Raw genomic sequence first — 21,176 nt, 5'->3', positions numbered from 1 at the left:
TTGTTCATATTATATTTGTTTATTTTTGTTCTCTATCGGACACAGTTCATTCTTTTTTCAAAGCAAAATAAATATATTTCCAACTTGATATCAATTCTGCCCACTTTAACATCGCAGTATTAAAATACGATTTTTTTTTTTTTGCTATCGGTGGGTCATACAAACAATTTGTAGTTTGCTTTAAAAAAAATGCTTGTGGATGACTAGCAGAATATATAAGCGCCCATTTGAAGCCACTTATTCGACCTAGAGCCAAGCACTCAAGTTATCCCTCATTATGAAAAGTTCCTGATCATAGAGTTTTGGTCCTGACCTCCGAACATGTAGGTTCAGGTTTATCATTGAAACAGGAAGTAAAACACGTTGTTGGGCTAGTTGGTGCATTGTATTAAAAAAAAACAGCAAAAAAAAAGACGGACACAGGAAACATACACAAGACAGGCCTCTTCCAGCCTCTTTCCTGTCTTCTCGTGTTTCCTGTGTGCGCCTGTTTTTGGCTGGTTTCTGAAAACAGGAAGTTGTCTGCAGTGTTCAATTGTGCATACAATAATATCATTATAGGTAACAAAAACAAATCTCAAAGGCTACGCTTTTGGTGGCTGCGTGCGTTGAAAGCGATTACGAAAGCTATAATGCGTCAGAGCCGCCATGCATTGACAGTAGTCTCAAAGGCTATGTTTTTCTGGCGCCGACAGCTTTAGCAGAAACTAAAAACTCGAAAATCAGATACCGAATATTCCCAGAATAAGTAAATATTTCACTGTGTAATAATAGAATATTTTAAAAACCTATTTATGTTTGCGTAGATGCACGTGGAAGTGTTACAACCTTGGCAAAGCAGAACGCTGCAGTCATCCAATCCAATCCAAGCTCTAGCCATCGTCGCCACGCCATTTTTTATTCTGCGATCGTTTTAAGGGCAGCGGAGCAGCGTTTGTCACCTTCCGTGCCTGCCGAAGTCTCCTACTCAGCTACCAAGGTATGACAGCTACATCGATTTCTTTTTTAATTCGTTTGGGTAATGAAATTTGTTTTCTTCACAGGTGCCAGGATGCCTAGACTGCGGGAGAAGCCGCACGCGCGAAAAAGAGCGTCGCTGGAAACAAAGACGATATTCGAGGACTTCGGATCTCGCACCGGCAGCCAGCAGTCAACAGCTCGAGAATTCGCAACTCTAGAACTGTGCAGTGGCGCGCATACCCCGCACGCATGCATTAACATGTGCGTTCGGGCTGTCCCTGCAAACATTTGCACGCCTTGTGATGCTGGTCGCTGCACCGAGGCGACATCGGAAGTTCAGGACGGTGGTTGTGACACTACGCGCACTAAGGACAATGTGCCTTGCTTCACTGATGGATATACTCTACGTGACGCTTCGGATGGTTCACTTCGCTGTGAGAACGGAACAGGATCCCTTAGGAGAGGTGTACGCACAAGTCAATGCGGGTTTTCTGGTAAGCAGGACCCCGGAGTCTACGTTTGCTTTACCTACCGCGGACTCTTCATCGGCGCCCTTTGATTCTCCTGGCAAACAGCTTCTCCTGGCTAATGCGCTCATGATCAGAGCTGTAGCCGTCAGTAGCGGCAAGATCGCCTGCTGATCTCTACGAAAATAAAAAGCTCCTTTTAAAAAAGTGAAGAATATATTAGTTGTTTTTATCTACAAGTTTGTTTAATATCGTGAGAATATGGTCACTACTGCCACGGCGGGGACATTGTAAACGAGAGTACGCATTCGATGGCCAAGTGAGTTTTAATAATTGTAAGAACGCACTACGCCACGAGAAAGAGCTATTGTTTAAAGAAAGTGGAGAATATATTGATTGTTCTTCACTAATAGTTCGTTTAGCCACGTCAGAATGTGGAGACATTGGGAACTAGAGTACGCATTTGACGGCAAGTTGACTTACGAGAACGCACTACGTCGCGAATAACATTTAAGCTGCAATACCATTAAGCATGTCCGTGTGGCACCCCGCGAATGACATTAAAGTTTAAGGCATTAGCCAGTTAATGTCATTTTTAGTGCCCGTGTTGCAGAGTGCTAGTGAAGTGATGTAGTCAAGATTAATTCCTTCATGTCATTTCTGTTGCTTTCGCTGCTTAATAATGCTAATTGATGTGTTTTTGCTCTTTCTTTTTATTCCATGCTGCAAACTCAAATGTCAAAGCAGGGTGGGCAATAAGTATTTTTGTTCTGCTGTGCTCTACCTTGTTGTTGTGCTATTGAAATTGCAAGTTTTCTTCTTTATCCGTGTATTTATTTGTTCTTTGAACAGTACGCATATATCTGCTTATTGGTCTTTTTATGTATATGTATAAGGTGACAATAAACGTTTAATTGTATTTGGAAGTTGGTGTAAGTTCATTTCTCGTTTATTTAAAACAAGAATGCATTCAAGCATTAGACCAATGTAATATATATAATGGTCCGGTGCTTGAATGTGTCCCGGCCACTATTGTCGCTTCAAGGCATGTGTATATCTGGAATATCCCCGGGAAGACACACACACACACACACGCACACACACACACACATATATATATGTGAATAAATATATATATATATGAATATATATATATATCCTGAACGTCCCCTGAATGTCCATGCTGGATGTCCGCGTCGGACGTACTACGGATGCCAAAGCGATTACCTTTGGATTTCCCAGGGACGTCCCTCGGACGTACGTCGGACATTCATGGATATCCCACGGACATCCCGAATATCCAGAAAGGACGTCCGTCGGACGTCGCCCGGATATCCGTGGTTACTTGGGAGGTCGGCCCGGCATTTCATCACCTTTAGGATCGACGCACACATTGGGAGTGCTTAACACCTGCATCACCTCCACCGCAGGTCGGCCCGGCATTTCATCACCTTTAGGATCGACGCACACATTGGGAGTGCTTAACACCTGCATCACCTCCACCGCAGGTCGGCCGGGCATTTCACTACCTTTAGGATTTTTTCCTATACGCGGACACAATAGCGGGGAAAGTAGCCCTTAAAGGGCCCCTGAAACGGTTCGGACAAATTTTGTAGACGCGTAGGGTACAGCTTAAGTAGAACATTCGCACCACAATTTAAGTGAAGCGTTACGTATTAATGGAGATACAAGCGATTAGAAGTTACCCTCCTCCCCAGCCACGCTTTTCCTCCTCAACTCATTCGCCGAGCGGGCGGGGCTAAGCTCCGCCTTCACTGGTCCTGCGTCACGATGCAACGTCACTTCCGGTTGTTTTGGAGCCCGCCCCCGCCAGCGCGAAACCTCTCCGCTAGCCGCTTGGCTGTCGACCCCAAGCGAGAGCTATCGAAGCAGCGTGCGTTGCGAGCATTCTGTCGTAGCGCCGAACGTGTCTGGCATTCCGCTAACCACAGGCAAGCTGGTCATTTCGGCAAATGACTGGAGGCATAAACTCAAGCTGATGAAGGAACTTTGGCGCAGACGTACGTGAGCGGCCTGATCAGTCTGCACGGTCCAGACACTTGTTGGCGCAGCGCTTAACCAGCCAAACAAAGCGCTAATATTGCTCTAACCAAGTGTAAAACATTTTAAACATTTATAAAAACGACGTGTTGATGATTACACTCCTGCGAAAAATACGCACCAGCAGCAAAGAAGAATACGCTTCGTTGCTGCTACTGTGTATGGTTGAGCTCTATGCCACCAGGTGGCTGCACCATGCAGACCATTCAAATTTGCCCTTCTGCTCATCTCGGCTCATCCCGTTACGGCACAGTCAAGCGGCCAGACCCTGTCCCCTTGCGCTTATGTTTGCCCTAGTACGGGACTCGCGAAACGCTATTGCGTTATTAATCTTCCGTTGTAAAGTGACGGCCACAAACGCGCAAATCCTGGCTCCGATCGTATAGCGGCAGTCCGATACGAAGCAGCCAGTTCGCTCGTACGCTGCCTTGCAGAGGGACACGATGTCGCAGCTTGACATATTGCCAGTCGCTACGTTTGCAGTCCACAAGGCAACAAAGTCGAATCATAGTGCTCGCAAAAAGACTGAGACCAACTCTGACCGCGGAGCTCTCGTCAAAATGGAGTACGTTGTAACACAAGCAGACGACACTTGCTGTGTGCCGGAAGTGCTTAAGTGTACTGAAAAATTGTTCTTGTGCATTCTCTTTATGCTACTTTCTTTTTATAAAAACAAATTAACTAACATTCCAACTATTACGAAGATCATTTGTTTACCATAAAGTCGGAAAAATTATAGATCACGCGCCCTGGTCAGCCAATCGGATAGCTCGCCCCACTGACGTCATATGGGTAGGGGCGGCTTAAAATTCCGCCGAGCAGTGCGCTGCGATCGGCAGCGATGTGCATTTTTAAAACCTTATAATAAATTACACGCTTTACACAGAGCACTTAGATGTGTCAATTAATGATCAGAAGGACCTACTCTAACGACTCAGTACGTTGGTAGAAAATCGTCAAAAGCGTTTCAGGGTCCCTTTAAGAGCTTCCTTGTAGTAAACACAATGTGCACATTGAGCGCACTCCCAGAAACATTGACTTTGAAGAGGACATAACATATAGAGCAGAAGATAGACTAACAATAACTAATTGAGGTTACCCTTGACGACGATGCGGTTGGTCGAAAGGTTTTCTTCTCCCCCATGCGCCGCCCGCGCTTTTGTTTCAGTAGTTTTATCATCGCGAAGCGCTGTGCTGGTTTTGCTTGCTTGCGAAACTCTCACAAACTGCAAGAAGGAGAGAATGCCACGTCCATGTGATGTTGCTGGATTCCTAAATGGTCCACGCCACTTAACCAAGGTCAGCTGCAGTGGCGAATCCAATGCTGTTCTTGGCTCGGTTTCTCCATGGTCGCACGTATGTGTTTTGCGCGGAAAGCAGTAGCGCCATGTGTCGGCCGCCATTTTACTCACCGACAGCAGTAAAGGGCAGTGATGGCGTACGCAACGTCACCAGTCCCCACTTGAGGGTGGGTGACTTGAATTGTGGTAAACGTATGCAGACCCTTCAGATGCAATTTTCTCGTAAACTGCCTCTTCTTGGCACGAAAGAAGCGCTGAGACGTTTGTGGAATGGTATTTTAACAGCTGACATTGACTATTTCCCTTTAGTGTACCTTTAATAAGTACGTCCAGCATCATTGTTGGTGGAAACTTGTTACAAACAATTCTAGTGAAACAGCTTTCTGTGAATACAGGCCCTGCATTACTGATACAGACCTACCAACCTGCGAACATTAAAATACGAAAAATACAAGGGGGGGCAGGAGGGGTACGGTAGGAGTAATAGCACTTTTTTTATTTCAGGTCTGGGGGTGGGGCTACTAAGTGTCCACCTAGTGGAGTGTCGTTTTCGGCCACTGCTGATTGGCTGGAGCTGAACCAGCAAGAAGGAAACTGGCTGTGGGCACACCGTTCTCACTGGAACCCCAGCCCAGCCAATCAGTACCTCAGCAGAACTGGAAGTTTCCACTGGCTGGACAATTACAGAATGACCTCTCTGCTCCGAGGACAAGCAGTTTGTGGGATACTTTATTAAAGTATTTACCTTCAATAACTTTTCTGAATAAACTTGCTCGAAGCAAGTACATACTTTCACCATTGCAAGATATCAACAGTACTAGTATATTAGGAGGCTATGCTTGTACATGGCTTCTCGCATTTCCACCAGAGGGCAGCACAGTGTGCTCTCTCCTGCCACTAGAGGGCAGGCACCCACACAATTTTTCCGCACTAACCTTTTGCATCCTTGCCCCACCGTAGCATCTCTTAATTGAAAACGTTTCAACAATGTCATCCGTCAACACCTTGTTTTCAAATAAAGTCTGTACTCACTCACTCATCAAGCTGGATTTACTTTCTATAGAATATGGAACAGGATGTGTAAAATTTAGAAAAAAGGCAAAATTTGTCACATTTACACAAATTTCAGGGGAGTTTGCAGCTACATCGACTGCAAAAGTGTTTCTTCAATGCATTGTTTAAAACGCAGACATGACAAACGAGGAGCGTGAAAAGGTAGACAATGTGTGTAGGAAAAATGCCCGCCATGCTTCCTGAAGCACGACAGGAACTGGAGTTTTATTGCGCACAGCACAGTCAAGCGTTAATATACAAATCTCGGTGACGGCACACTGCAGCAGCACATTTGGCTTCCGAAGTTGCTTGCCTTGTAGTCGTCTCAATTGCACACCAGCTAAGTCACTTAGCTTTCGTTAAGATCACCACTGCAGATGGAACGAGGCCTACATGAAAACGAAAGAAATAAAAGAAGGAATTATCAGAAACTATGACTTCATCATTTACAAAGCCCTGCAGTTACCCAGGCTTTTTACTATAGTAGTAGGTGGTTTAACTTAAACGGGATTCCTAATGTCATCTGTTGCATACAGCACAAACGTATATATTGATCTGTATTAGTCAGAGGTGGACGTTAATGACAATGGAAACCAAAATGCATAATTGACCAATTAACAAAATTACTCCGATTAACTTCCAATTGCTTTTGTGCACATACTGTAATATACAAATTTAAGCCAGTGATTTTGAACGGCACATTCAGTTGCAACAAATTTGCAACAAATTAAATTCTGGGGCTTTACACACCAAAACTACAATCTGATCACGATGCCCACTGTAACGTAGGACCCCGGACTAATTTTGACCGTGTTGCTTACTACACCCATTTTCGCTGCTACAATTTATAACAAAAATTAATTCTGGACTTCTACATGCCAAAACCATGATATGATTATAAGGCACACCATAGTAAGGGATTAATTTTCACTACCTGGGGTTCTTTATCGTGCACCCATTGTACACTACATGAGCATTCTTGCATTTCGTTTCCATCGAAATTCAGCTGCTGTGGCCTGGATTTAATCCCACACCTTGGGCATAACAGTGCAACGCCAAAGCCACCACACCACCATGACGGGATCTCCAATTTACTTTGCCAGCTAAAATTCGGTTCACCGGACTATGCCTTTGTCGCCACATTTAAGCTATTGAAACGGTTACTGAATCTATCAGGCACACATATATGGCAGGAGAGGAAGGGGGTGACAGAGGCTAAGAATTCTGGGGAAAAAAAAGAAACCTCGCTTTGTATTCTAAGTAAATGTAGTACTTTTTTCAGAATTGTAACAGATCAGTTGACAACATGAAGTGACTTTAAAAGGTGCTCTGTTAAGTACAAATTTGATGGGTCTGTTGAGATTAATTCACATCAATTTACATTCTCACTAGAATGCCTCACCTAAGGCGCTGAGGGGCTTGTTGTAGTCCTCCTCGGTGAATACTTTCCTTGGGAAGCTGGTCATGAGCGTGAAAGGAAAGTCCCCGTCTGTCCTGTTCAGCTCCACGTAGAGTCGCACAGCTGCCAGTTCTTCGTGGGCTCCAAAGGTTTGCGTCAATGTCTGCCCGTTTGTTAGGCGCACCTGAAAGATCACATGCCATTCTGAATTCACAGTTTCCCGCTAAATTTACTGGTGGGGGACCTGGCACCACGACTGGTCAGCTACTATGTGATGTCTAGCACACAGATTTGTCTAATCTTTGTGGTTGCCGCCTAAACGATTCTTGTTTCGTTAGTAACCCCTTAACTGCCATGATAAATTTCAAAATTGTTTTTCAAAGGGTGGAATTTCATTAGAGCTGCATATATGGTGCCACTTTTTAAATATTACACCACGAATGCCTAGTGCATTTTGGCAGTCTTGATTAAAAAAGAAATAGCATAAGTCATTGTGTATTACTTATTTGTTAGAATTACAAGAAACTGCACGTGTACACATGTGCGAAAATTGTGAAATGTCCACGATGAGTTACCTTGTGATGGACAGTTTAAAGGGCTAATGCCTGTTTCTAAATTTCCAAGGAAGCGTAATTTTAGAAATGCAGGGCAGCATTAAGTTCTCTGCAGACATACACAATCATTGCAGGCCCCAGACCACAACAGCAGATACCGTGTTTATCCGATCTTAATGTGCATGCCGTTTCTGTGCATTCCTCTCATAATCAGTGTGCAAACCAAAACAATGTGGACTCGAGTCTAATGCACGCCCAATTTTACAACAACAGAAAAGTAGCATGCATTGGACCTTCACAATCAGAAATAAAAAAAATAACAAAGTACACACAACTTATCTTTCTATGTACCGTATTTATTCTATTACAACGAGGTCACGATTATAACGCAACAGTGAAGTTGGGGCCCCAAGAGGGGCGGGGGGGGGGGGGGGGGGGACTTTTATGCATGCTAATATAAGGCGATATAGAGTAGCAGACTGATTATTCAGTTTCGACGGGGGATTGCCAAAACAATGAATTACTTGCACAGACAAAATGCAAAACAGCTATCATTAAACAGAGGGGAAGGTAGCTTGAACACCTGGCATGCGGGTCACATGCGAATGTTGCCTTTTGGTGTGACTTCATGGCAGCACGAATTTCACCTTAAAGTGTGACTTACAGCATTGCGGCCATAAAAACAACACTAAGTGGAGAAATTTGCACTGCTGTGAAGCCACACTTAAAGGCTAAATTTGCATGTGAGGTGGGGGCGACTTCGAGGCTAAGGATTCTAGAGAACAAATCCCGCCTTACATTCGAATAATTATGGCAGCATTCATCACTGTCAGCGTTCTCATCTGTCTTGCAATCTTTCTTGGTCTCCAGAATGCTGAGGAAACGACATGGCTCTTTTTCTGGTAGCACAGCATGCAAAATAGCTCATTTGAACGAATGAGCTTTGGTAATCCTATGGAAGAAGCTTGGATGTGATGCCATCTTGTGGTGACAAGGGCAATGAAGCTGGCTCTCACGGTAGACTGTGGCCGTTGCCACAAACACGGAATAGCCTTCTTGTCCAAATGCAACGTGCAGGCAATATATTCAAACCCACTTCCTCGAAAAAAAAGGAAAAGAGCGTGGGCTAGAATTGGGTAGAAACAGTAATCAGCTAATGACCCACACCAAAATTTCTTAAGATTAGTACGCTTAAAAGCAATGTACCTGAAGCTTGCATTGGTCGTACTCTTTCTTTGGCTCCAATGGTGCAACTGGAGCGGCAGGCTTGACCACGCTTGGAGGAGGAGGACCTCCCATGTTAAATTTCTCTCTCCGCTCCAACTTGTCCCTTTCAATGTCCTCAAGTACTTTCTTTCTGTTGAATGCAATGAAAGATAAATGAAAGGGGTAAGTCGAAATTTAGATGCGAGTGTACCAAGATGGCGTGGCAACATGTGAACTGTCTTTTTGTGCGTTTATCAGTGGAGATTGCATAATCTAGAGTTTCGGAGACCCGTTGAAGCGAGAGGCAGACCAAGCATTCACTCCCGCCCCCTGCGCCTTTCATGATAGCGTTGGCGTCTCACTACAGCCGCGGGGGTGGAGTGGACACTAAGGCATGGCTGGCTTCACTTCGTACTGCCAATGTGAAGATATTGACAACATGGCGTGGAACCGTATCTTTTGCTACAAATTTTCAAATGCCCCAAAATGATTTTTCTTCTAGTTTAGATTTGCTTTTTCTGACTGCCCGATAACTTGGAAAATTGTGCGGCCTCTTTCGTGTGTAAGAAATATCCATCAGCGACTGTACTTATTTACTTGAAAAGGCCAAATTTCAATATGACGAAGCAAATTGCCAATTTTGCTGGCTTTGTTCTATCAAGGTTCAACTGTATGTGAACCTAAACGTACTGCCAATGACTACATAATTTCTTGAAATACACTTACCAATTTTAAAATGGGGGTTTCGAAACTAGAGTACACAGTGCTATTTAATATGTTACAGTGTCAAACAAGCCAACAAAAAGAAATTATTGATAAACGTTCATTTTATTTTCAAAAGATGCCAGCAATTTGGAAAAAGAAGCATCGTGAAAGGGTACTCATTTAACAGCTTGATATTTTGGGCTGCAAAATTGGCATGCAACGAAAAACAACATATGTTGGAACAAACTGTATCGCTTTATGCCACCTATACGAATTCTTCCTTTTTAACCTTACTCCTTCTAAAGTAAAGGGTCAAGTTTTGCTTTGCATGAAATGTTTTGTTTTGTATACAGCGGAATGCATACATAAAACTCACTTAAACGGAAATGCTGGATAAAAAGGAACGAGAGTACCGCATGTGGTTGGCCAGCCAAAGGCATAATGTTAAACAGAACACATATTTTTCTGAACTTCACCTTTAAATGGAACTACAGCCAAATTACTGCACACTTAATAAGTCGTTATACCACTTACAAAACATGAACAGTCAATCAAATCCAATCAGTCAAGCAGTTGCGATGCTGCAGCATCTAACGGCTACTATGTGACATTCACGCTGCTCAGCTTTCCACGTAACATGCCTCGTGACGATGCCAGTACGGGAGCAAGAGCACAAAACGCCAGCAGTGGCTGCAAAAATGGGCAGCCTGAAAGATGTGAGGCATGGCAAAGTTTCACATTCTGCAAGTCCTCCTTTTCATAGATAATGAAAGTGAATGGAAGATAAAGGCTGCCGGCAATGGCAGCATGTTTAAGGTCTGGATGAGTACATCTCAACATGAAGAAATGGAGGAAGTACTATTCTCATGGTTTAAGCATTAGTAAAGTGCCAACTTTCTCATCAGTTGCAAAATTCAGAAAAAAAAAAAATAAAGAGGTCGCAGAGGCTACATCTAAAACGGACATCTATGGCTTACACACGTGCAACGATAGTCAAAGAAGAGTGCAGTAACATCAATTTATTCACTGCAGTAAAATAAAAACACTCCATTCTCTTCAAATAAAACGATGGTTCTTTACCGTATTTACTCGCATAATGATCGCACTTTTTTCGCCAGAAAAATTGACGCAAATTCAGGGGTGCGATCATTACGCGGGTTAAATTTCGCGCGAAAAAAAAATTTTTTTTTCGTCCCGCGTTTGCTGCGGGATGCGGGTGCGGGACACCACAACAAAAATGGCGGCCGGCGGAGTAAGCCGAATGCGCCGAACGCGATTTTTTTTTTCTTCTCGTGAGTACATTACGTGCATTGAAACAGTTTCTTCCGTATCAGTGATGAATAATATCGTTAATATCAACAAGTTTGCGGCAATAACGTAGCCATGTCCACTTTGAGGGGACAGAAACAGATGGGCGCACTTAGCTGACAGTGACAGAAACGCACGGCCGGCGTGCTGCGGAAACTGCGGCATCTGTCTTCACTACTATCCTAACACGGCACGTTTCCGCTAAGGGTGGGCGAATATCTTAGCTGTGTTACAAGCGTCGGTGTATGAATAGGGTACACATTTAACGTATCCGTGTAAACGTGGCTACTATCATTGCCGCGCGCGATTTGTTGCGTGCTCACGAGTGCAGATGAAAAGAATCGAAAGGCGCCTCTTTTGCTTTTGTTGACCACAACCATTATAAAGCCTACCCATAATAAAGGCAAGTTTGGTTGTACCTCCTTTTGTCATGGAAGATCGGAAAGTGATGAAAGTAATGAAATGAGGCATCTGCTTAAGAATGTTGGGTGCGTGCAGACGAGTTGTTCGCGTAGCATTCGACAGATTGTAAGCGCGATCATTATTAGCTAGACTTGGCACACGACATATCGCTGCGGCAAGTTCGGGGTGCGAGCATTACACGGGAAATAAAAAAAATCGAATTTTGACGACAAAATTCAGGGGTGCGATCATTACGCGAGTGCGATCATTATGCGAGTAAATACGGTATTTTTGTGCCAATCATTTAAACGAAACTTTGAATTATTATTATTAAACACATTATTCCATCTTTTTGAGTTCTGTTTAAGTAGAATCTCCTGTATTTGTTTTTCTGTAAAGCACACGATTCGGATCTTTTAGTGACCGATACAGTGTGAACAATCTGTACAGATTTGTTAAAAACCTTTTCTTTAACTATGGTCAATGACTTGTTCTACAAATAAGGCATCTACAAATAAGGCATGGAGAGAAAAAAAGAAAGAAGAAAGGCTGTGGCATATACCCCAACAAGCACTTTGCATGCTGTCATTTGTCAATCTCGGTGTAATATGATTAAAAAAATAACAAATAAAAAAGAAAGAAAAAGAAAGTGCACATAAACACAAGAGAAGGCTTACTTTGCTAGCATGGCTTCCATCTTCTCCCTCTTCTTTTCTTCGGCCAACTTCAGCATTTCCTGTTCCTCGATCCTGGGGTGGCAAAAAGGAAGATCACAGCACTTAGTGCCATGCACTCTGGTCTGGACACCACAGTGACCGACACATCCACTGTGCTGGTCCACAAGCCGAAATGTCGTGACAAGTGCTCCTGCATCCAATCTCTATTTGCGATTACCACACATCACCCAGGCCTCCACCGGAATATATAAATTTAGCACCCTCTTTCTGTGCACACCCTGAACAAACCATCTTGGAACCCGGGAAGTAGTGCCCAGTACAGAACACACACACACACACACACACACACACACACACACACACACACACACACACACACACACACACACACACACACACACACACACGCACGCACACACACACACACACAAAAACGAAGAAGACAAATCTTTCCATTTATTACATTTATTTTCCTTTTTTTTGTATAGTGTACTCGGCACTGCTTCTGCCAAGATGATTGGCCACTAACTCGCCCAATTACTGACTTCGCTGAACCCTCAACAACACCCAGCATTTGGTGTCGCAGTGCTCCCTCCCACACCCTCTCTACCAGCACTTACTCCACCTACGTGTCAACATGAGCCAATTGCTATGGCAATGCACTGCATTCAATGCACAGCACAAATGCCACAGTGAGAAAGGCCGCAAATCACCACGCCGAAGCAGTTCTAAATGGTTGCCACTATAGTTATTACTTATCAGACCTCTCGGTGCTTGCACTGTAATGGGAGACAGCTCATGCACATCTGTATAATTAAGGGACACATACTATGTTCCAGAACAGTGGCCCCTTTCCATTCTTAATATGCTTCACTGCATAATATGACGTAAAGCAGCGAAGCTGACTTTAGGAAACCAGCCAAAAACCAACTTTGCCGAGATACACTTATTAAGACTGCTGATCACCTACTTCAGTCATTTCGAGGTGGGGCCACGGGTATGGTTTGACAGGCTTAACCACGAGTATACATTTTTCATCTTCAAGGCAACGTGCGAGAATGAATTTGAGCCTCTGCACTGCTAAATTTACATAACCACAGCATTCAATCACAACGAAAGATGTAGGAACATTACAGAATGGCAAGATATCACATGGGAACACAACGCATAGGAGTCAATAGGCTTTAGGTTGGGACCACGAAAATGTGACATAGCAGCCAGAAAAATGCAACAGCAAGGAACATATCAACGAGGTCCCACTGTATAAGACCAGATCAACACTAACTCCAAAGTTCTTTCTCAAGAAAGTGCATGAAATTGGCAAATTCTTGTTTAGCACTTTTGTCAAGTGGTGGCAATCTCCTCGCCACTCCAATTTTATCACCATCACTACGACATTACAATTGCATCTTGTTACGAGAATTGGATTTGCTATTAGCACAGCTGTATCGCTTTCACGCAATGCGACATGAACACCTCTTTGGTGTTTAAGACAGAAAGAAAGAACACAATGGTGGAACTCACTTTTGCCGAGTGGTGGCAATCTCCTGGCCAAACTTCCGGCGCTCCTTTTCTCGCTCGATGGCTTCCTTCTTCTCCTTCTCCTCCCGCTCTAGCCGCCGTTGCCGTATCTTTTCTTCCAACCTGAGTAGTTTCAAAGAACAGGTCGAACAGAATAGGCGACTTTCGTTAATCCGACCCAGACAGGACCATTGAAATCGATCAAATTATCTGATGCATTGTAATACACAAGATTCAGAAAAACGCCATAAGAAGCTGCCAATTCATTCGGCAGTGTTTGCCCAATCGTAACACATGCCCACTTTTAATGTGTCCAAAGTAGACAACTAACGTAGAAATGAAATTGAAGCTCCTAAACAAAACAAATCTAAAGACCAACTGATTTTTTAGCAAGAAAAATGGGCAAGGGTCCAATGTGTGTTGCACAATAGCAGCCAGTTCTTTTAAACCAGCTTCACTGCAAATAATTTTTAAAGTCCGCTTCACCGCAGCATGTTTGTGTTACCTGGTTTCGTATTTGATTGCACAACGCGAGAAATTTCCAGCCCCATTTTCTTGAAAAATAAAGAAAAAGGTGCTTGTTAGAATCAGGCTAATACGCAATCAGACATTGTGAACTACCATTATTGCTTAACAACCATCCTAGGGCACGCTGAAGATGCACATTTTCAACGGGAGATGACGTGTGTTCAACAAGTTCACTGTCCTCTAAGCCCCGCGGAGACAGTTGCTGCCACTAAAGATTTCGCTATTGGGGTCATGTGTGCTGACTCTTCAAGCTCGAATTATTTGGTGAAGGCCAATCTAGGATCGAAGTAACCAAGGTCTGGGCCCATAGAAATGCATGTTGAACTTACAAAGTCTACTGTACCAGGGGCGTTTGAATAGTGAAATTTCCGAACCAAATCTAACAGTAATATTCAAGAAAAACAAACCTTGAATGTCGAATCGAACATGTTCTCATTTCTGAAGCAACATGAAATATAAAGTCTGGGTAGAGCCCGCAAAAAATAAGGCTCATATCTATGATTTGACAGATGCCTTCAGCACCATACACAAACAGACGTCAAGCTAACAGGACCTTGTAAATAAGAAAAAGAAAATAATACTTGTAATTACCTGCAACACCATGGCAATGACAGTAATGAAAATCAGGAACAGCATCTCGATACATCTACAGTGTTCTGTTTGTTAAAGATGAGAGGTGTGATACTACACCACCGCACATCGTTTTATGTGAATGCAAACGTGGTGAGACAGGCAGAAATTTGATTTGATATAAATTTATATATGGACTCCTTAAATGAGAGCTGTTCTTATTGAATGGCTGGAAAGTATTAACTGGTGCCCATATGCAATCAACTGCAGCTTTGTAGCAAAACAACACGAAACACTCCCCACTCCCGTCCTTGTCTTTCCTTCAGGACCACAATGAGCGTTGCTATCTCTTATATACTCAAAAGAAGTAAAATTTTCACCACTTTGAATAATGAATTCTCGAATCAGATACAAGCTGAATGCCAGAAACTATTTGATTTGTATCCCAAGTTTCTAACATTCGCACAACCCTTAGAATGTTTAAAAAGTCTTACTGTAATCAAATGAGTGACAACAAACTAAATTACACCTATTTCTGATGTTTTATTTAAAACCACAGCAACCAAATCCTCACAGTAAAGTTGGCCATTAAGGTGAGCAACAATTGTAACGAACTGCAACTCTTTTATGGTGGGGCACAGAAATTTATCTTGTTATTGCTGTCAACGGACGTCTTCCTTCAAGTGTGATAACGTTTCGTTTTTATGCACATTGATCAGCTCTTGTGTTTTATGTGTCTAGGAAGGACTCTAGGTAATCTAGGACCTATATATATAAGTGGAAATGAAGAGTACAGTCACATTGTGTGCGAACGAATCAGTGGTGTCCGATACCACGAGACCGCCACATCAGGTTACGGTGACATTGATTGCCTCCGTTTCATGTCCCAAGCCACGCTGAACTTGGTGCACATTTCAAACCAGTCACATTAAAAGTTGTTGCAATTATCTGTTGTTTTCGAGTAATTCAGGCTCCATATTGTCAACAGTGGTTCAACAGCTATCTAATAAAGAAATAATGGCAAGATAAAAACTTCCTGTCGGTACTTCCTTGAAAAATTAAATGATGCATATTACAAACTGTGTGAACTTTAACTTTTAAACATAAGTAGTCGATGGACTGTGGTGCAAAAATGTAGAGTAAATAAATAACTATATATCAATAAAAATAAGTATATATAAAAATACAGGAAGGGAAAAACAAGCAAGCCTACTTTCTTGCTTGTTCCTGCTTTTCCTCTTCAGTAAGTGGCTTGACCTCTTCCACGGACTCGGAGAAACTTTTGTGTCCGGACTTGACGGCATGGAATTCTACTTCTGGTGAACTCCTGAAGAGCTTGCCACACCTTAAACATGGTAGAACATGCCACGGTTTGTTGAGAATTACACACAGCACCTCGAGTTACACAAAGGAGGTTTGGCTGACTTCGCTATTTCGAAATCTTTGTCGAATGTCACGAGCTTAACATGGCACAAGCTGGAAATGTAAAACATGGCAACCACTTATTTGTGGCTTTAAATATTTGAAAATTAGTTTTTAGCACTCCCGACTTCTTACCATGTGCCAGATTTTTCCCCCCGATGTTGATTCAGTGGACCTTTCATGCTACAAATACTGTCTCATAAAATTCTTTGTGTGTGTATGTGTGTCAGATGTATGTGTGTGTGCGTGTTTGTGTACATGTCAGTGGCGTCTGGTACTACCAGACTGCCACATCAGGTTTCAACGACTCCTTTTTCATGTACAAAGCCACTTCACGCTTGGCACAAGTTTTGAGCTGGTCGCAATAAAAGCTAGCACAATTAGCTATTTGTTGCACCCTCAAATAAGGCCCCATGGCATAATTACTGGATTGACAGCTATCCATTAAATGAATATAAAAACTAGGCAAAAATATTGTCAGAACTATTTTAACCCTTTTCTCTCCTGCTGACAAGTATTATCACCACCAGAATTTGTACCAATACAGACAATGACAAGCACAGTCCAGATTCCTAGGAACGTCTGGAAAATTTGGTACCCCTTTCATAATTTAACGCAGTACAGAAAGGGTTAACTAGCCACACACCCAACCAGTTTTACCTTTCAACACAACTGACAGCCTTCTTTATGGTCAAGCATACTGCCTTCTTAAATCTATGCGAAACTAGGCAGAACAAATGTTCTTGTTCCACTTACTCGTCACACTTGAAACTCTTGGCGGAGGCTGCTGCGGCTGCGTCTGCTTCAGATACAGATCCCTTACTGGCTTCTCCTGCTTGGTCTTTATGCTCCGCAGTGTGGCTAACAGACTCTAAAACAAAGCATCGCGAGGAAGCCACCGGTAAATGTTAGCTATCAAACATGTACACTGGAAACGTACATATACTCAGTGTAATGATAGTGACCCACTTTTTCTTTTTCTTCATTACAACACTAAGAAAGGATTTTGTACGTGGCACAGTACCATTCTCACTCAAATTTAGCAGCAAAATCACACTTTACAGTCCGGATTGCTCCGTAAGGACACTAACACAGCGGCAGTGCTGCCACGTGTGGCTCGATCTCACTGAGGATACTCTGTTTCACACATTGCAAGCAATGCCCCGGAAGCTACGCAAGCTGTTCGACATAAGCCCCACTCCACACGTTTTACTGTGTAGTTGTTTTTGACCTGTGACATTTATACTAACTGACCAATTTACTTACAAGAGGGCTCTAGAGATGGTGTCACCATCCCATGTAATGTTACATGCTGCTGCCTGACCACTCCTGAATTCTCCACTTCCTCTAGTGACTTAGAGCAGACAGAAGTAATAAGTTGCCTCTGCACCCACAAAATCACTGACATGGGTTTTTGGGTTTAGGGCTCACCAGCTTTCAAAACACAAGCTACACACCATGAAGCCAAAATGCATGACAAGTACTTGGCACTAACTGCTGAACAGATGCTGGCCAACAAGACTACAAGCTAAAACAAGGCGTGTATCACGTTTTGCTTTTTAGTCTCTCAACACAGCATGGCAGGTATCTCAACGCAAGGCTCGAAATTTCAATTTAAACAAAAAATGATAATAATAAACTATGGAGTTTTACGTGCTAAAACCATGATCTGATTATGAGGCACGCCGTGGTGGGAGACTCCAGAAATTTGACCCACCTGCGGTTATCATCATCATCATCAGCCTGGTTACGCCCACTGCAGGGCAAAGGCCTCTCCCATACTTCTCCAACAACCCCGGTCATGTACTAATTGTGGCCATGCCTTCCCTGCAAACTTCTTAATCTCATCCGCCCACCTAACTTTCTGCCGCCCCGTGCTACGCTTCCCTTCACCCTTGGGATCCAGTCCTTAACCCTTAATGACCGTCGGTTATCTTCCCTCATTACATGTCCTGCCCATGCCCATTTCTTTTTCTTGATTTCAACTAAGATGTCATTAACTCGCGTTTGTTCCCTCACCCAATCTGCACTTTTCTTATCCCTTAACGTTACACCTATCATTCTTCTTTCCATAGCTCGTTGCGTCGTCCTCAATTTAAGTAGAACCCTTTTTGTAAGCCTCCAGGTTTCTGCCCCGTAGGTGAGTACTGGTAAGACACATCTATTATATACTTTCCTCTTGAGGGATAATGACAACCTGCTGTTCATGATCTGAGAATGCCTGCCAAACGCACCCCAGCCCATTCTTATTCTTCTGATTATTTCCGCCTCATGATCCGGATCCGCCGTCACTACCTGCCCTAAGTAGATGTATTCCCTTATGACTTCCAGTGCCTCACTGCCTATGGCCATAGTCTGTAGTCCTCCATAAAGCAAGCAACAAAATCCCAATAAAGAAAGGCGTCAGGCAGGGAGATACGATTTCTCCAATGCTATTCACACCTGCGGTTAATGTGCACCTAAACCTAAGTGCACGGGTGTTGTCGCATTTCGCCCCTATCGAAATGTGGCCGCCTTGGCCAGGATTCGATCCCGCCACCTCGTGCTTGGCAGCCCAACACCGTAGGCACTAAGCAACCAAGGCGGGTGATTTAAACGCAATTCACGTCATCGACAGATCACAGCAGCCCGGACGAGCCATCACATTACAGAATCCTCACCTGCAGCCGCACCCCCAGCCTGCGGTTGCGGTGCGGGCGCTTTGGGCACGGGCTCGGCCGGGTCGGCGGTGTCCATCGGTTCGTCTGCGTGCGCTAGAAGCCTGCAAACAGCGCGACAGAAAGTTGAAATGTGAACAACCGCCAACCATCGATTTCCAAAACTACGCGCGCGATCTGCCGCGATGCTCTCTATACGAGGATAAATTGTGAACCAACCCATGTTGTTATCTCAGAATGCGTTGAGCACGGTTTGGGAGGTGGTTATTTGTGGCACTGTGGGTTATGATGCCCCCTTACCACCACGCCGTAACCGTACGCGGGAGCCAACTGGTACCTCAAGCACCACTTCCTCAAGGAACAGTTCAGAAGTCAAAGAGCCCCGCGCAGCGCCTTTGTACGGCGTCGGCGTCTTCGATTAGATGTGCAGCTTATCGACGACGGCACCTCATTTTATCACTTTGTGTACATATGTTAAGCTGTGTATACATGTATGTGAAAGAAAGGCGAATGCCAATCAAGTAGCCCGTTCACAGATCCGACAGCATCTCAAAACACTAGATGTCATAAAGGAAAAATGCGAGAACGTTCACTGTACCACCTCACGGTGGTACCGTACCATTGTACGGTCTTTGCTGCGTTAGACTGCGCTATCTTCGGTATCGGCCCACGAAAACGGCAAGACACGTAAAAATCGCAGCAATTAGTTTTGTAAGAAATCTAAACGCTTTCACAACTCACCATTCCATGGCGGCTTCCACGTTCTGGTCACCACAGACCTCGACCGCCTTCTTCCTAGAAGATTCCGAGAAGACGAAACGGAATCTAAGCTGCTGGGCAGATGTTATTACACAAATCATCACTGCTGTAGTGAAGAAAACTACGTGGAGTGGACTTACGCTCTCTCAGTTGAGAACCCCATCTCTTCTAGGATGCTTATTATGGCCGACATGACGGAGGCGTTCCGAGGTTGTCGGTCTTCGCGAAAGGCACAGCGGAATGATCGAGAGAACAAACGCGATACTAACGCATAAGTGTACGCAAAACCACGGTGTACAAAATTCGCCCCAGCTTGCAAAATCGCTCAAAAGGCTTGACCAGAGAACACTTTTCCTCGCGCGACAGCTCGCGCTGGCTTGAAACAACGTGCTGCCGATGCCGCTTCCTCGGTGAAGTTTCATTTCGTACTTCGCGCATAAAATCAAAATGAGTATCTTAGCAGGCTATGATGGTATGTAGAAGTTAATAGTATTTAAAATATGCATTATTTTTTTATTTGGAACGCAGATACATTTATTTATAATTACAAGTTGCTGACTTCGCGTGTTTATAATAGTTTCGGTTCTCGTTTCCCAGGACGGGGTTCTAACGTGGGTTCTAACCGCGATTGGGACCCTCCAGCGCAAAACGGCGCGAAATTTTAAGCAGTTTAATGAACTATAGTTAGCATTCTTACGTGTGATCGGAAATAACTGCTATTATAGCAACTAAACATGTCTTAGTGTCTCAATTCTCACGCCTTAATGAAATGCTGTGCTTTGAATTAAGTAACGCATGGGGCTTGAAGTGTGGCGGAGCCGACGTAGCTTCGATTGACTGAAATGCGCTTGCTTGTACCGAGTTTTACCGCAAATGTGCGGTGTAGTCTTCCTTCATGTGAACACAGACCGCCCGACCTGCGAGTATGTAGTTCCTGTACGAATAAACCGCCCTCATACAGCGTCGACTCGTTATCTTCTATCGCTGCTTTATTTTCTTCGTCAATCTGCCCGTACTTGGCGCGCATCTTTATGCGGTCGCATGCAAAATGCACGCAGCGTCTTTCCGCGCGACCGGCGTCCGAGCGTAACCACATCCGCTCCGGTGCGCGCCGCTGGTGGCGGTCTGCTGGCCGCCTTCCAAGGGGGTGGATACCCGCATCTTCGGTGTCCACACAGCTTGGCGTGGCCTAGGCCGAGCTGTCAAATCGGCGCTGAACCATCGCCGGGCCGTCCGGAACGGAGCAGCGGTCAGCGGCCGTGCAATGGAGAGGTGATTGTGAACGCGCGCCCGAAGTCGTGCCCGCCTTCAATCCTGACAGATACTCCGTCAAGAAATGTTCAAATCGTACTCGCGTCTCCGAGATGGAAAGGTGGCGACGCTTCCACCGATCGGCTCACGGACTGCCGACAACAGGTAGTGAACGCCGACGCTGCCAAACAAAACGTCGTACTTAACTGTCCGTTTTTGTTAATGCGTCTCTGTGTTTGTTGTTACCACGGTGTAAGCTGTTTCGCTTAATTGTCCGACTTTCGTACGAATTAGGTGTGCAAGTTCTTAGGCGGACCTTCGATGCAGTGGCGAAACCGTGACGACCTTACTCCACGACGCCAATGCACATGTGTA

At 44.2% G+C, this 21,176-nt stretch overlaps 2 protein-coding genes and 1 long non-coding RNA gene across 4 annotated transcripts in view; 2 read left to right on the top strand and 1 right to left on the bottom strand.

Annotated features, from left to right (window-relative positions):
* The first annotated feature begins 682 nt into the window (after window positions 1-682).
* Window positions 683-2,353, top strand: LOC135917427 (uncharacterized). Its single transcript, XR_010569272.1, has 2 exons — window positions 683-979; window positions 1,044-2,353. It is a non-coding gene; the product is annotated as an uncharacterized lncRNA (long non-coding RNA).
* Window positions 2,354-6,016: 3,663 nt separating this feature from the next.
* Window positions 6,017-19,964, bottom strand: LOC135917402 (UBX domain-containing protein 1-like). The gene is made up of 10 exons (XM_065450968.1): window positions 19,691-19,964; window positions 19,533-19,586; window positions 18,795-18,895; window positions 16,891-17,005; window positions 15,926-16,057; window positions 13,618-13,737; window positions 12,094-12,165; window positions 9,002-9,152; window positions 7,245-7,425; window positions 6,017-6,231 (listed from the first exon to the last, which is right to left on the bottom strand). The coding sequence occupies exons 1-10, from the start codon at window positions 19,741-19,743 to the stop codon at window positions 6,188-6,190; spliced, it is 1,023 nt and encodes a 340-aa protein (XP_065307040.1). The 5' UTR covers window positions 19,744-19,964; the 3' UTR covers window positions 6,017-6,187.
* Window positions 19,965-20,667: 703 nt separating this feature from the next.
* The window catches only part of LOC135917398 (two pore calcium channel protein 1-like), a 51,008-nt gene continuing 50,499 nt past the window's right edge, over window positions 20,668-21,176 (top strand). The window contains exon 1 of one of the 2 annotated variants that reach the window (XM_065450966.1): window positions 20,668-20,822. In XM_065450966.1, coding sequence (XP_065307038.1) covers window positions 20,815-20,822 — 8 coding nt within the window. In that variant the 5' untranslated portion in view covers window positions 20,668-20,814. Of the gene's footprint in view, window positions 20,967-21,176 lie in introns of both variants that reach the window. The other variant, XM_065450965.1, reaches the window with a different exon arrangement.

The sequence above is a fragment of the Dermacentor albipictus genome, chromosome 7 (genome assembly GCF_038994185.2).
Source record: "Dermacentor albipictus isolate Rhodes 1998 colony chromosome 7, USDA_Dalb.pri_finalv2, whole genome shotgun sequence".
Lineage (NCBI taxonomy): Eukaryota > Metazoa > Arthropoda > Arachnida > Ixodida > Ixodidae > Dermacentor > Dermacentor albipictus.
Note: the sequence above shows the minus strand (reverse complement) of the source record. Positions and strands in the feature narration are given on the sequence as shown.

Excerpts from the sequence above, each read along its gene's own strand:
- LOC135917402 (XM_065450968.1), bottom strand. The coding sequence starts at position 19,743 with ATGTCGGCCATAATAAGCATCCTAGAAGAGATGGGGTTCTCAACTGAG. Across the intron at positions 13,738-15,925 it reads AAGCAGGAACAAGCAAGAAA|GTTGGAAGAAAAGATACGGC; the intron begins GTAGGCTTGCTT and ends GAAACTACTCAG. Across the intron at positions 7,426-9,001 it reads ACGACCAATGCAAGCTTCAG|GTGCGCCTAACAAACGGGCA; the intron begins GTACATTGCTTT and ends GTGATCTTTCAG.